The 15,336-nt window shown below is 44.5% G+C and overlaps 1 protein-coding gene across 3 annotated transcripts in view; it reads right to left on the bottom strand.

Annotated features, from left to right (window-relative positions):
* Nucleotides 1-3,303: 3,303 nt before the first annotated feature.
* Nucleotides 3,304-15,336, bottom strand: part of LOC129711345 (receptor expression-enhancing protein 6-like) — a 33,024-nt gene continuing 20,991 nt past the window's right edge. The window contains exons 5-7 of one of the 3 annotated variants that reach the window (XM_055658942.1): nt 12,472-12,545; nt 6,959-7,016; nt 3,304-5,358 (exon numbers count right to left, since the gene is read on the bottom strand). In XM_055658942.1, coding sequence (XP_055514917.1) covers nt 6,996-7,016; nt 12,472-12,545 — 95 coding nt within the window. In that variant the 3' untranslated portion in view covers nt 3,304-5,358; nt 6,959-6,995. The remainder of the gene's footprint in view (nt 5,359-6,958; nt 7,017-12,471; nt 12,546-15,336) is intronic. The other 2 variants (XM_055658943.1, XM_055658944.1) reach the window with 2 other exon arrangements.

Below are 15,336 nucleotides of genomic sequence, written 5' to 3'. Positions count from 1 at the left end.
ATGGGAGAGGGGAATCCCCGTTCCCTAAAGAATGAGGACATCTCGGATGTTTTAGTATGGAACACCTCATCTTGGGCGCATAGACGGAAGAATTGGGAGTAGGGAATAGTCTTTGCAGGAAGCAGGGTGGGATGAAGTGTAGTCAAGATAGTTGTGGGAGTCAGTGGGTTTGTAATAGATGTCAGTCAATAGTCAATTTCTTGTGATGGAGACTGAGATCAAGGGGAGGGAGGAGTCGGTGATGGTCCAAGTAAATTTGAGTGCAGGATGAAAATTGGTGGTGAAGTTGATGAAGTCCATGAGTTCTGCATGGGTGCAGGAGGCAGCACCAATGCAGTCATCAATGTAATGGAGATAGAGTTTGGGGATAGGGCCGGTGTACGCCTGGAACAGTGATTGTTCAACGTACCCTACAAAGGGGGAGGCATAGTTGGGCCCATGCGGGTGCCCATAGCTATGTTTGGACTTGGAGAAAGTGGGAGGAGTGAAAGGAGATGTTGTTGAGGGTGAGGACCAGCTCTGCTAGGCAGAGTAGTGTGTTAATTGGATGGTTCAGCGATCGAGGAAGAAACGGAGGGCTGTCAGGCCTTCCTGGTGGTGGAGGATGCAGGTATAGAGTTTTTTTATGTACTGCAATAGCAATACACATTTCACTACACCAATTGCTGTATGTGACTAATAAAGAACCTTTGAACCTTTGAGTGACTGAACGCCCATGGTTAAGATGATGGAGTGGGGGCTCGGAATGAGGAGGTCATTAAAGAGACGAAGGGCATGTGAGGTATCTTGGACATAGATCGGGAGAGGTTGGACCAGGGCGGTTAGGATGGAGTTGAGCTACGTGTAAATCATTTCCATGGGTCGGGAGCAGGCAGAAACAATGGGTCTGCCAGGGCAGTTGCGTTTGTGGATTTTGGGGCGAAAGGTAAAACCGGGGTGTGCGGTGCTGGGAAACGATAAGGTTGGAGGCTGTGGAAGGCAGACAGCCAGAAGTGATGAAATCAGTAATGGAATTTGAGATTAAGGCTTGGTGTTCATCTGTGGGATCATGGTCCAAGGATAAGTAGGAGGAGGTGTCCGAGAGCTGTTGCCTGGCCTCAGCCCAGCAGAGGTCAGCGTGCCAGACTACCACGGCACATCCCTTGTTGGCCGGTTCAATTATAATGTCAGGGTTGCTGCAGAGTGAGTGGAGGGCTGTACGTTCACAGGGGGTGAGGTTAGAGTAGGTGAGGGGGCAGGGGAACGAAGGCGAGGCCTTTGTTGAGGACAGACCATTCCATATCAGAAAGGGGGGGGGGGGTGAAGATGGTGAAGACACAACAAGGGTGGGGGTTGGTGTCAGAGGAAGGCCGAGGCGAGATCTGGGGGGGGGGGGGGGGGGGGGGGGGGGGGGGGGGGGGGGGGGGGGGGGGGGGGGGGGGGGGGGGGGGGGGGGGGGGGGGGGGGGGAGAGGTGGGCGCGCGGGGGGGGGGGGGGGGGGGGGAAAGGTGGGCAGCATCAGTGGCCCAGGCCTGTGGGGAGGAGGTGAATCGGAGCATGTGGAAGGAGTCAGAGCTGTGGAAGAGTCAGAGCAAGGGCCTGCTGGTGCCGGCATTGTACAAACTCCAATCAGACAGCACCCGTAGTCATGATCAAACCTGGACCGCTGGAGCAGCAAGGCAGCAACTCGACCGCTGTACCCTACCTGTTTCCCTTGCTAATCTGGATCAATGGATCAGAGTTTCAGCTACACAAACAATCTTTATGGTACAGTACCTTTTCCCCTGCACAATAGCTATGAGAATGCAGGGTGACTTGGACAGGTTCGGGGAGTGGGCAGATGCATGGCAGATGAAGTTTAATATGGATAAATGTGAGGTTATACACTTGGTAGCAAAAATAGGAAGGCAGATTACTATCTAAATGGCGTCAAGTTGGGAAAAGGGGAAGTACAACGGGATCTGTGGGTCCTTGTACATCAGTCTATGAAAGTAAGCATGCTGGTACAGCAGGCAGTGAACAAAGCGAATGGCATGTTGGCCTTTATAACAAGAGGAATCGAAGAAAGACTGGATAGACTCGGTTTGTATTCGCTAGAATTTCGAAGATTGAGGGGGGATCTTATAGAATCTTAAGGGGTTGGACAGGCTAGATGCAGGAAGATTGTTCCCGATGTTGGGGAAGTCCAGAACAAGGGGTCACAGTTTAAGGATAAGGGGGAAATCCTTTAGGACTGAGATGAGGAAAACATTTTTCACACAGAGAGTGGTGAATCTCTGGAATTCTCTCCCGCAGAAGGTAGTTGAGGCCAGTTCATTGACTATATTTAAGAGGGATGTGGCCCTTGTGGCTAAAGGGATCAGGGGGTATGGAGAGAAGGCAGGTACAGGATACCGAGTTGGATGATCAGCCATGATCATATTGAATGGCGGTGCAGGCTCGAAGGGCCGAATGGCCTACTCCTGCACCTATTTTCTATATAGGAGCAAAGAGGTCCTTCTGCAGTTGTACAGAGCCCTAATGAGACACACCTGAAGTATTGTGTGCAGTTTTGGTCCCCTAATTTGAGGAAGGACATTCTTGCTATTGAGGGAGTGCAGCGTAGGTTTACATGGTTAATTCCCGGGATGGCGGGACTGTCATATGCTGAGAGAATGGAGCAGCTGCGTTTGTAGACTCTGGAGTTTAGAAGACGAGAGGGAAACTCATTGAAACATATAAGATTGTTAAAGTATTGGACACGCTAGAGGCAGGAAATGTGTTCCCGATGTTAGGGGAGTTCAAAATCAGGGGCCACAGTTTAAGAATAAGGAGTAAACCATTTAGAACGGAGACAAGGAAACACTTTTTCTCACAGAGAGTGGTGAGTCGGTGGAATTCTCTGCCTCAGAGGGCGGTGGAGTGGATTCTCTGGATGCTTTCAAGAGAGTTAGATAAGGCTCTTAAAAATAGCGGAGTCAGGGGATATGGGGAGAAGGCAGGAACGTGGTACTGATTGGGGATGATCAGCCATGATCACATTGAATGGCGGTGCTGGCTCGAAGGGCCGAACGGCCTGCTCCCGCACCTATTGCCTAATAGAATATAGACATAAATATGTGGACACAAGGAACTGCAAATACTGGAAAGCTGCGTAGAACAAAGTACTGGAGGTACTCAGCGGGTCAAACGGCATCTGTGGATAGGTGACATTTGGGCTCAGAACCCTTCTTCAGACTCACTTCCAATGTTCAATGTTTTCATTAAAAAATGTTTAACCCCCCTCGGGGCTCAAAGTTAGTGAATGTATCCCAGGGTATAAATAAATCACAAGATGCCAAGAGGTAGATTTTTGTTTTTATTGAGCTTACTTTAACAAAGAGTGCATCTAACATATAGAGTCATTATTCCAGTAAACACATTATTAAAACTTCTCAACTCTGTGAAATCGATAGAAAAGTCCCCACAACAGCAAAACATTGTTTTCAAGCTCCATCAGAAAGCAGGGGCTGCAGACATTGGATTCCACAATAGTTAATAACAGGTAGACAGCACAAAATTGCACTTTTAATATTTTGTACATTTTTCTACCAGAGACCCACATGTTTTCTCTATCGATTCATTACTTGGAGCTTAAAAAGATTGCTTGCCCTAAAATACAAAGTTGTTAACCAACTCTCCCTTTCCTTTCCCCTCCCACCCCTGTACATCAAAAATGTGTCATCTCTTCCAAAGGCATTATGCAAAGTATATGGATAAGAGAGAACCTGGTCCGAAATCCTCCTTAAACAAGTTACAGGAATGCTACAGCAGTTTCCAGTGATAATCTGGTGCAGTGAAAAGTTACTTTTCCCTACACATTCCTCTCAGTCACAGCATCTATTGCAACCCATTTTTCATCCTGATGGAATACAAACTAGACATCCCCTAATAACAATAATCAAAAAGCCTCAAAAGTCTCAGATGACTTGCAAGTTAAGCAAAGGTCCAGAAAGTCACACTCAAATGTTTTTTTGCGACAATTTAACCTACATCTCTCTGAATTAAATGAGAAGTGGTAGTTTATATTTTATACTATCTTATTGCTAAATTAGAAGTGTAATTCCTTCCACCACACAATTGTAGTTCATGTCAAAACCATTTAGGAATCACTTTTCGACTTTCATCTAGGATATTTGGTTAATTGAAGTTTGAGCCAGTCTAAAATATGGTCCCTCACCAGCCTTATCCACCTGTGCCCACAATAGTATTGAACACAATCTCTCCTTGTAGGGAGGTATGCAAGGTTGTGATATTGGAGACAAGCTTACATCGTTTTGAGTGGGAGATAGAAAAGTAGGTTCAATGCAATTTCAGTGTTCAGCATGAAGGGAAACAAACGATCCCACACACCTACCTCAAGGCCAGGATCAATGCACGTAGAATAACGAACAACTGTATAAAATCCCTGAAACAGATGTTTTTGGAAAAATTCTGCTCTACTGGCAAGTTAAATTAGGAATTGTTAAGTGGAGTTGGTATCAAAGTACAAGATGAGAATATTAATTTAGCAGCGCAAGGAAATGTGATCACGTGCACAAGTTGCCGCAGTATCTCAGAATTCCTTCATAGTTATTCCACACAAACAGATTCAATGCTAACCATCTGAACCATTGGCAAGTACATGCAAAATATTCCGACCCAATAATTTAATATTCAATATTCTGGCTCCATAATTTATTCCAATCAACAGGATAATCAAATCATTTTGGACTAATCTACGCACAAGTAAGCAAAATCGATATAAAATCATTTCATTCTTTGCCATATATTTCCAATCTTAAAAATATTCTCCATTATGAACAGCCAGTAAAACAGGGTGTGTTGAGGTACAATCCTACATTTATGAAGCGGAGTTATAACAACACCAACAGTAAACAGAAACGTTTTCTCCTGCTAACAACGGGTATTGAGATGGAGGTTGTTAACGTTGGGAAATAATTGACTGCATGTCTATGGTTGGTGTACTTTATGGAGTATATTCATCGACAGTCCCAGTTCAGACCCCAGGTGAGGTAGAGGAAGAACGGTTCTGCTATCAGTTACTTCCAAAGGAGATTTTATGGATTACATCTTCTGCTGCAGGTCAATTATATAACTCAGGCATGAGAGGCATTGGATCTGAAGAGTAAAATACTCAAAAAAAAAGAGGGTTGGCTTCTGAAAGAAAAGGCAGGTTATTTTAGATTCCAATCACAAATCGCGCTTGGAAAATTAAACCACATGCATTCCTTTTCAGACTGTTGCTGTCATGCCTGAATTATAGGTCTTTTTCTGGTGGGAGTAGCTTCATCTTGCAGGTGGTCTGTTCAGCACGAGGTTCTCAGTTATCCTTGTTTTTGTCCAAGTGTAGCTTCATTGCTGAAATAGAAGAAAATGAATGAAAAACAACATATTTTCATGTAGGATGACTTTTGTATTGGTAAGAGTGAAGCAAGGACACAGGGGAAGTACTGCAGTGTTACTAGCTGTGTTCATAATGCAAATCACTAGGAATGTCTTCAAGCGTGCGATTCCGACCTCATGGTTAACTTGGTCTAATTTAAAAACAGATTTAAAAGGTTTGTACAATTCTGTTCTCAGTCCAACCCAAGTAAGGTTCTGAAACAGTAATATAGCTTCCCCCATCCTCCCCGTAAACTCGCTCTGCTGTGGAACTCAAGGAACTACTCAAAGCCTAATGGTTCACATACTTTATACAATGGATTCTGCATTAGGAGGCTTGATTTCCATGCCCTGTACAAAGAGCAGACTAACTTGTAAATGTGCCAAGCTCTCTTGACATCATCCTCCCAAGCAGCAAATTGGTGGAAGCCGGCGTGGTCCATGGCCAAATGTAAGACCCGGCGGTTCATGGCCTGCAGGGGGTTAACGCCGAGCTGGCTCGTGCTCGAAGGACCTGTCGACCACGACTTGCAAGGGGTAGACCACCGGGCCGCCGCTGCTCGCTCCCCAATAGCCAGAGGGTGGCGCCTGCAACAGCAGACACGACGGGAGGGGAGAGGAAACTAGTGTCAGGCTGACCGCACCCTGAATGTTCGCTGTCCACCGGGAACTAAAGTAGACGGGCATGGAGGGGACGTCGGTTGCTGGTCGACCAAGGAAGGAGACGGCTGGAGGCCCACAGCAGCGTGTGTAGGAAGGAGCAGCAGCTGCTGGTTTATCCCGCAGATACAGAAAATGCTGGAGTAACTCAGCAGGACAGGCAGCATCTCTGGAAGAAGGGTCTCTACCCGAAACGTCATCCATTCCTTCCATCCAGAGATATTGGCTGACCCCCACCAGGTTACTCCAGCACGTTGTGTCTTTTAAATATAAACCAGCATCTGCAGTTCCTTTTCTACTATTGAACCTAATTTAGATGTTTCCTTGCATTTCTACCTCATAATGGGCATATATTAGCATTTTACTGCAGCCACTAAACAAACCCCACACCAACAGATTTTGTTTCAGTCTCGTTTTCTTCTTTTAACCATGGAAGGAGGCTGGGCACAATGAACAATAAGGATCTAAAGGGCCTGTCCCACTTGGGCGTGATTTGCGCGTTACGGAGATGGGGCACAAAGATTTTGTGCATCCCAATATCCCGGGGCAACCGCGCATCACTGCCTACGTCACCACGCGCGCATCACGTGCGTAAATGATGTCGCGCAGATGATGCCCAAGTGGGACAGGCCCTTAAGTTTCCTTTTAATTGGTATGTGTACCAGTACCATTGTCTACAAAAAACAAAAAAACTGCTTATGGCTGTGACCCTGATGGCAAGATTGACCACAAACAAAGAAGATGATCATTTGTTGTAGAACCTTGAAATTCAAAGGTGTTATTAACATATAACCAGCAAATACCGTACACTGGGAAAAGCAATCTCAAAGCTATCATTCAAAGTAATAAATTGAATCAAATTGCTTGGCTGTGACTGAATAACAGCAACAAACTACATTATCCAAGTGCAACTTACCAGGGGCCACATTACCATCTTGTATACCTTCCTGCCATCAGTCTACTGACAGCGGACTCTGAATGTATTTGGCAGCAGGAAGGGAAAAAAGAACATTACTGGACAGAATACACTCATATGTCCACTGTTCAGTCATTTTGCAATTTTCCTACATTTACAAGTTGCTTTTCCACTAGATTTCACCTCAAAAGATTACAAGCAATGGGACACAACAGCTGAATTATTGCAGACTGAGATGCAAATACATTTTGTCCCAGGAGGGTAATGGATCTCTGCAATTCTGTCCTGGGGTGGTGGGGGCTGGATCATTAGATATATTCATAGGTGAAGAGAAATATTAGGGGGGGGTGGGGGGGGGAAAGAGAGAAAAAAAAAAAGGATTTGAGGCTTATGAAGAACTGGTACAGAAGAATTGAGGCCAGCATTGATCTGCCAGGCAGACATGGAGGGGCTAGTAACCAACTACAGCTACTGTGTGTTCAAAAGGAGAAGGGATGGAGATGGCCATAATCTAACTGCATTAACCCTACAGTGTTATTGATATGAATGTTCCATTATAATTCATTATTATTACAGTTAGCGAGAACACACCAAGAGCACTGTTATTATTTATTTAATAAGAGGTATTCTTTCATTGAAGATCATTCAAATGTGCCCAAGTTATCCATAGCCTCAAGCAACCCACTTGCATTAGAGGTAATTTAAAGTAATTAATTAACCTATCAATAACATCATTGGGCTAAGGGTGGACAAAGACAGCCTCAGGGGCGCCTTGCACTCACATGGACAACATGCCAACCCCATCACCCAAGGGCCGGATCAAACCCATTCAGCACTGTGCCCTTTATCATACTGCACCTCAACATCAGGTAAATCTATGCAGATTAAATCAAAAGCAGTAATATAGAGATAGTGTGGAAACAGGCCCTTCGGCCCAGCTTGCCCACACTGGCCAACATGTCCCAGCTACACTAGTCCCACCTGCCCACGTGTGGTCCATATCCCTTCAAACCTGTCCCATCCATGTACCTATCCAACTGTTTCTTAAATGTTGGGATAGTCCCAGCCACAACCACCTCCTTTGGCAGCTCGTTCCAAACACCCACCACCGTTTGTGTGAAAAAGTTACCCCTCAGGTTACTATTAAATCTTTTCCCCTTCACCTTAAACCTATGTCCTCTGGTCCTTGATTCAGCTACTCAGAGTCTCTTTTTGCCCAATCTGTTCCTCTCATACACTTAAATGAAAAAGAGCCATACGCAATCCTTTTTACATGCTGGCCAATTTTTCTTTTGAAGTAAATTTAAAAAATGTTCAAAACGGAAAGCGGATTCATATACTGCACTAGCCATCGTCTGCAAGATGACATTGTGAAACTTGCTAACTTTTAAATAAAAAGAATTACACAACGTTGTAAAATGGTAAGCGAGTAATATTTTGCAGGCGTAAATTTAACATACGACCTGTTTAAAGCCGCTTCCCAATTAGGAACTGAAATATCCCTCTTCCCACACCATCACCACAAGTAGGAAGTGTGATCTCCAAGCCAGATGTAACAGACATTTAAACTGTAGACAAAGTGCTGGAGGAACTCAGCGGGTCAGGCAACATCTTTGGAGAAAAAGGATGGGTGAGGTTTCGGTTCGGGACCCTGCTACAGTCTGAGGGCCACGACACAAAACAACTAGGCCACAATCTGGGCGTACACATAGTCAGCGGGAGACACCGAGTCCTGGCGTGGCGCATCTAGGGCAGCGGGGCCCAAGTCGCTGAATGGACGAGACGCTGACCCTTTCACAGTGACCAGCAGGGAGTGTGCCTGGAGGAAATCGGCAGCCAGCAGCGGCTGGGAGAAATCGGCAATAGTGAAAGTCCAGGTGAAACGACAGGAGCCAAAAATGAGAGGAACCGTGCGGACACCGTACGTCACTACTGACGGCCGGCCGAGGCTTTTCCCGGATGAGTGCAGGGTGGTCGGCATCGGCGGATCTTGGAACCTCACGCTGGTGGTAGTAGCACCACGTACCTTTAGCGGCGCCATTCGTAGCCAGCTTTGGTGCTGTGCTTCGGAGGCCGGAACCAGCCGCTGGGCCTGCCAGGCATACCCGACAAATAGAGGCTCCACCCTGCTGCTTGGCCAGCCACAGCTCATCCGCATGGTCAGCCAGCTGCTGGAGGTCAGCAAAATCATCACCCTCGAGGAGCAGGCGGATGTCATTGGGCATCTGCTGCAGGAAAGCCTGCTCGAACAGAAGGCAAGGCTGATGGCCGTCCATCAAGGCAAGCATCTCGCTCATCAGCACGGATGGCTTGCGACCGTCGAGGCCGTCCATGTGTAGGAGCCTAGCGGCCCGGTCGCAGCGGCTGAGCCCGAAAGTGCGCAGGAGGAGCGCTTTGAGGCCATCGTACTTGCCGGCAACTGGCGGCTGGCAAAGGTAATGGATGAGATGACTGGCGGTGTCCTGGTCCAGCGCACCAACCACAAAGTAATATTTGATCACGTCGGCCGTAATGTGCCAAATGTGGAACTGAGCCTCAGCCTGTTCGAACCACACATAGGGCTGTGAGGTCCAGAAAACGGGCAGTTTAATGGAGACTGCATTCTGCTGGGCTGGGTTGTCCGCTGCTTCATTTTGCTGAGCTGGGTTGTCGGCTGCAGAGATCCAAACGTTGTGAACAGAACAATGTTTTATTAAAAAATACAGATTTAGCTCACATGCCCGTTTAGTTAAGACTAGAGCAAAGTTCCTGCCGTTACTGTCGGGCACGTCTATGACTGACGACTTTCTCAACCAACTCCCGCCAAAACCCTGTCACGTGACAGTCCCAGCTCTCCAGACGAAGGTTCTAGCAATAAGTGGGTTGACCACCAGATGTCACCACAACTCATCCTTTTTCTCCAGAGATGTTCTGAGATGTCCAGAGACCACCTCTGGAGAAACAAGATGGCCGAGATTTCAGGTCGCAACCCTTCCTCAGACTGAAGGGTCCTGACCCAAAATATCATCCATTCTTTTTCTCCAGAGATGCTGCCTGACCCATTGCTCCAGCAGTGTGTCTCTATCATTGGTATAAACCAACCTCTCCAGTTTAAAGAGGAACTGCAGATATGATCTTTCCATGGGGAAAGTCCTGGCATCCACACACACACATTACAGTGTCAGGGGTTATTGGGAGAAAGCAGGGAGAATGGGGTTAGGAGGGAGACATAGATCAGCCATGTTTGAATGACAGTGGACGATGGGCTGAATGGCCTAATTCTGCTCCTATCACTCATGGCCTTATGAACACCAGGTGTTATGTAGTGAAGACTCTACAGAAGGTAGTGTTGGATCCCTTCATCTGCCCAGATCCAATTTTGTAATAGTTGATCAACGAGTGTGTTAATGGCACAGTTCTAAAACAGCACAAATAGGCTGTGGGCCGAGCATCAAAAATGTGTCTAGAAATAGGATTTTGTGACCCAAGTCACCAAACTACATGAAATTTTCACATATTGTGTAAAAAAAAATCTATATAAAACTCCCCTGAAACTCGATATGAAGAAGACTTGCACATTTTTATTAAATTAGAGAAAAACCGAAAAAATGTCGGGAATTTTTTAGTCCAGTCAAAGCACATTTATCATTGAGTTGTCTGTCAGTTGGCCAATCACGCGCTTTGTTTCAGGCTAGCACACAAAATGGCTGAGGGGGCTTTACAGATGCCAGTTTTACTGGAGATTCCGATGTGTTGTTCTGTGGAATAAATGTCGTGGAAACTTGCAGCAGGTTAATTGTATTTAGTGGGAAAAGCATTAAAAAGGCTGAAGAAAGTGCTGCGAAGTGGATTAAAGTGCAAGAAAGCCTTCAAAGTCCCTGCTGATGTGCTGGAACACAAAGAAGGCCCCCATGAATCAACTAACTGAAAGGTAAGACTAAAGTCTGAATTTATGAAAATCTATCTGTATGGACTTTAATTAATTTAATTGCACCATTTTATAATGTGAATAAATTCATTCATTCTTTATTCATTCCTTATTCATTCATTCACTCACTCACTTACTCATCATGCATTCATTCATGAAATTGAGGGCCTAAACTATAACATAGTCAATTAAACATTGTCACTAATGCCAGCTTGTAGTAGAGTAATAAGTCTTTAACAAATAATCTCGGAGCTGCCTGCAAAAACTTACCGGGAAGAAGTGCTCCGATCGCGGGACATAGGTACTCGCGGTAAAGTGAAGCCGCGGTCTCAATTAAAAAGCGGCCGAAACAAAGCGCGTGATTGGCCAAATGGCAGACAACTCAATGTTAAATGTGCTTTGATTGGATTAAAAAATTCCCGACATTTTTCCGTTTTTTCTCTAATTTAATAAAATGTGCAAGTCTTCTTCATATCGAGTTTCAGGGGAGATTTATAGAGATTTTTTTACACAATATGTGAAAATTTCATGTAGTTTGGTGACTTGGGTCACGAAACTGCAGAATAAAGCTCCTCGGCCCACAGCCTAAAAAGCATTGGAACATTTCTTACCCAACCAAAGTGAAGACAAAACTAGAATCTAAATTACGTAGAAAGCTCTAATCTAGACTAACGGCATAGGACACTCGATGAATTAGCATACTTACAAAATATCAATTTACAACTGGGATTACAGTAAAGGGCAAAAGCTCTACTGAAATTGCTATTAAAACACCCATGCCTGTAGCTACAGGGATAGATTGGTTTATCATGACACTGTTTATTAGTAGAAAACACTTTATAGCAATAAAATAGTTGGGCCGAAGGGTCGGTTTCTACGATGTAACACTGCATCCATGATGTGCTATCTCTTCCCCATTATATTAAATATTGTTACATATATTTACATAAATGAAAAAACAGCCAACGAAAATACATTTTGAAACACACTAACCTTGCTTTCTCACTATAGGTCTACGAAATATCAATTGATATTACGTTCTGAAATCACTTTAAAAAAAAAAAGTTCTATTGCTCTTTCAAAACCCCCCTTAAATCATTCTCTAAACCTTCTAAATCACCAAATCTCACCATCTCCAAACTAAATGATCCATGGGGAAAGCAATGCATATCAATATTTATCTCAGTTTATCACAAAATCTATTAAAATTCAATCCTGGAACAATAGCTCCACTGAAACACTGGTCATGATAAACCATAAAACCCCTGTCCCACGGTACGAGTTCATTCCAAGAATTCTCCCGAGTTTGCCTCGATTTGAACTTGTAGATTTACGACAATGGCCACTTGTCGGTACTCGGGGCTCTCGTGGACATTTTTCATCATGTTGAAAAATCTTCACGAGTCTTCCAGAGTACCTGCCGTCAGCATTAAGAGACGTCCCCGAGCGCCAACGTACCAGCTACGTTCATTCTCTGTGCTTACCACGAGTTCAATTTTTTTTTTTTTAAACTCGGGAGAGCTCTTGGAATGAACTCGTACCATGGGACAGGGCCATTAGGCTTGTGTTTGGATCTAATTAAAGGTAGGCCTGTTTAGTTACATACAGACGCTCCAGCTAACTGTTTAGGTCTTGCATCTGCCCTGACGAGGTTCTTGTTGTTGCACAATGTCTGCAAAACTAAAGCAAGAAAAATTGATAGAAACATTAATGCGAATTAAAGACTACTTAAATATAACCATCTACAATTCTGCATCTGAGATACAAGAGCTTTATCCAGATCACTGCAACCCATGTTCAAAATACATATTTACGATACACTAGTCAGTGCACACAATAGGATAAACTGCACACACACACAAAATGGGTTTCTGATCTTTTTTTGCTGAAGCAGAGATTTGTTAAATTTATGCATTTTTATAAATAACCTATAACGACATCCTTTTAATGGGCCCGACTTTTTTTACTCGTGGACATTTTTCCATCAGGTTAGAAAAACGTCCCGACCACTATAACTTGGGGGAGCTGCACCTCATATTTCGCTTGGGCAGCTTGCACCCCAGCGGTATGAACATTAACTTCTCCAATTTCAGGTAGTCCATACTTTCTCCTCCCCTTCTCAGCTCTCCCTCAGCCCACTGTCTCTCCTCCTCTTCCTTTCTTTGCCCCCCCCCCCCCCACCACCCCACCCTCACATCAGTTTGAAGGGGTTCAGCCCGAAAAGTTGCCTATTTCCTTCGCTCCATAGATGCTGCCTCACCCACTGAGTTTTCTCACGCATTTTTGTCTACCTTCCTTTTAATAGTCATTTCCTTAAACTGGTTATCAACTTACTCTTTAATGCCCATTAAAAATATCCCTCCAGCCAACACGATTAAGCAGCCTGCCCCTGTACAAGGGCACATATGATAACTGATAATTCTATCGAGCATGTAACATTCCTGATATGTTGTTAACTCCCCCAACTAGCAACACCATGTGGCAGAGATAGATTGACCAGCTCGGTAACAGACGATAAACACCTTGTAAACTTTGGCAAAGTAGCACAAATGAACCACTTCCATAGTGTCAAATATCATGGGACTCACACCCCCTCCACACCCCACTTTTAACGTTTGCAAAGTCTCATTCTCCAATCTCACTCCTCAGAATGCATTGCTGGGTCTTATCTGTCAGACCCACTGTTTCCAGCTATTACATACAGGATACAATTTAATAACAACTTAATTTCTAATGTTAGCACATTGCAGGTACTCCAACTTAACACGGCAGACATGCCTCAATCCACCCATATCCCAAGGTATGGAATTCCTCTTTTAAACATTTTTACACCCCATTTCTCATTAAAGACCTTCAAGTTTTCAGCTGCACCAACATCCATTTTGAATTGGTGACTGTCTTTGACTGCATAATGGTATTATGTACTTTGGCATGTCTTTGAAAGTAGATTATAAAATGAATGTTATGCAAGATCTTGCCCCAATACTCGCTCAAAGTTGTGCTATTGTAGTGATGGAGGCATGCGGAGAAATACTTGTATGGGTCCACTACCAATTTTCCGACATCCTTGGTTCCAGAGCCTTTCTGGATTATAACCTTTTTGCCGGACCAACTGATGTCAGGGCCACCAAGAGGAGTCCAATGGTACCGGAAAGGTCTGCCTAGGTAGCTGAGATATCGGCCAGCAAAGTCGGCCTTGGAAGTTGGGTATGGGAACGGATCTGTTGGCTCCGGCCGGGCCGGAGTTCCAGAGCACCGGTACCCGGTACCAGGGGGGTAGAGATCAGCCGCCTCCCCAGGCAGAGGCATCACATTTAAAGGGGGTGGATTTCAAGTGTGCTCTCATAATTTTGTCCAGATTAAAGGTGGTGCCGGAAGGAAAGAAAAAAGTGGTGGACCTGTACATGGATGGAGCCCTCCTCAACCCAATCTTAAAATCAACCTGGTAAACAAGCCACTAGCTCAAGACCATACCTGTTATGCTTTCATAGCTAATTAATCAATTTTAATTCATTATCGTTTAATACAATGGGTTTATTCCTCTTTGACCCCATTAGCTCTTAATCCAATTTGCCCTGTTGTGTTCTGGTCCATATTAATGTGTTGAAAGAGCAGAACATTTGCTGTTACTGGATACTGGGAACAGTGGAAGGATTAATGTCCTTAATTACCAACCTGCATAACAAATGACATTCATTTTTTTAATTGAATATTTAAAATATGAATTGCACAACATTTGAGTAACGTTATTGCTAAATACCAGACTTTTAGTGCATTTAGTCACCAGTCAGCCATCTGTGGCAATTTCAACTGGAAATGTAGTCACGGATTATCCACTCATTTTTTAATATAATGTGCAATCCCAGGAAATACATATTTTCATATTGAAAATTGGGACATCGTGCGGCGATGCATATTAGGACACAACATGCCTCACCAGAACAAAATCTTTGAGCTATATTGCAAGAGCTCATGCTGCATTTAGAAAAGCCCAATTATCAGTGTCAACCAATTCTTAAAGGATCCAGTCATAGCACAAGCACAGTCACAATCACGCATGCACGGATTTGATTCTAACAGTCACATCATTGATTTTCTTCCAGAGAAAACATAACCTTTTGCACAATGTGAAAAGCAGAGACTCCAAGAGAAACACGTTACTGAATCCAATCCGACAGACTCGCTGTACTGGAAATTCAGTGCCTAAAAAAAAAAAAATTAAATCCACGAGCTAAAAACCATTCAAAAATGATTCCCATCTTGCTCGACACAAAAACAGCCAAGGACAAAGGTTAACATTCACAATATTGGCCAACTCTGGCCTGGATAATGTTGGTAATTGTACCTTTCCTACATCTTAAAGGGCCTGTCCCACTAACGCGACTTTTCTGCAACTGTCTTCGACCCTCAAGCTCGAGGGCACTCGCCTGAACGAGCTGGGGCTGGATCGGCCGTCAGTGATGCAACCGCG

Source organism: Leucoraja erinacea, chromosome 29 (assembly GCF_028641065.1).
Source record: "Leucoraja erinacea ecotype New England chromosome 29, Leri_hhj_1, whole genome shotgun sequence".
Classification (NCBI taxonomy): Eukaryota; Metazoa; Chordata; class Chondrichthyes; order Rajiformes; family Rajidae; genus Leucoraja; species Leucoraja erinaceus.
Note: the sequence above shows the minus strand (reverse complement) of the source record. Positions and strands in the feature narration are given on the sequence as shown.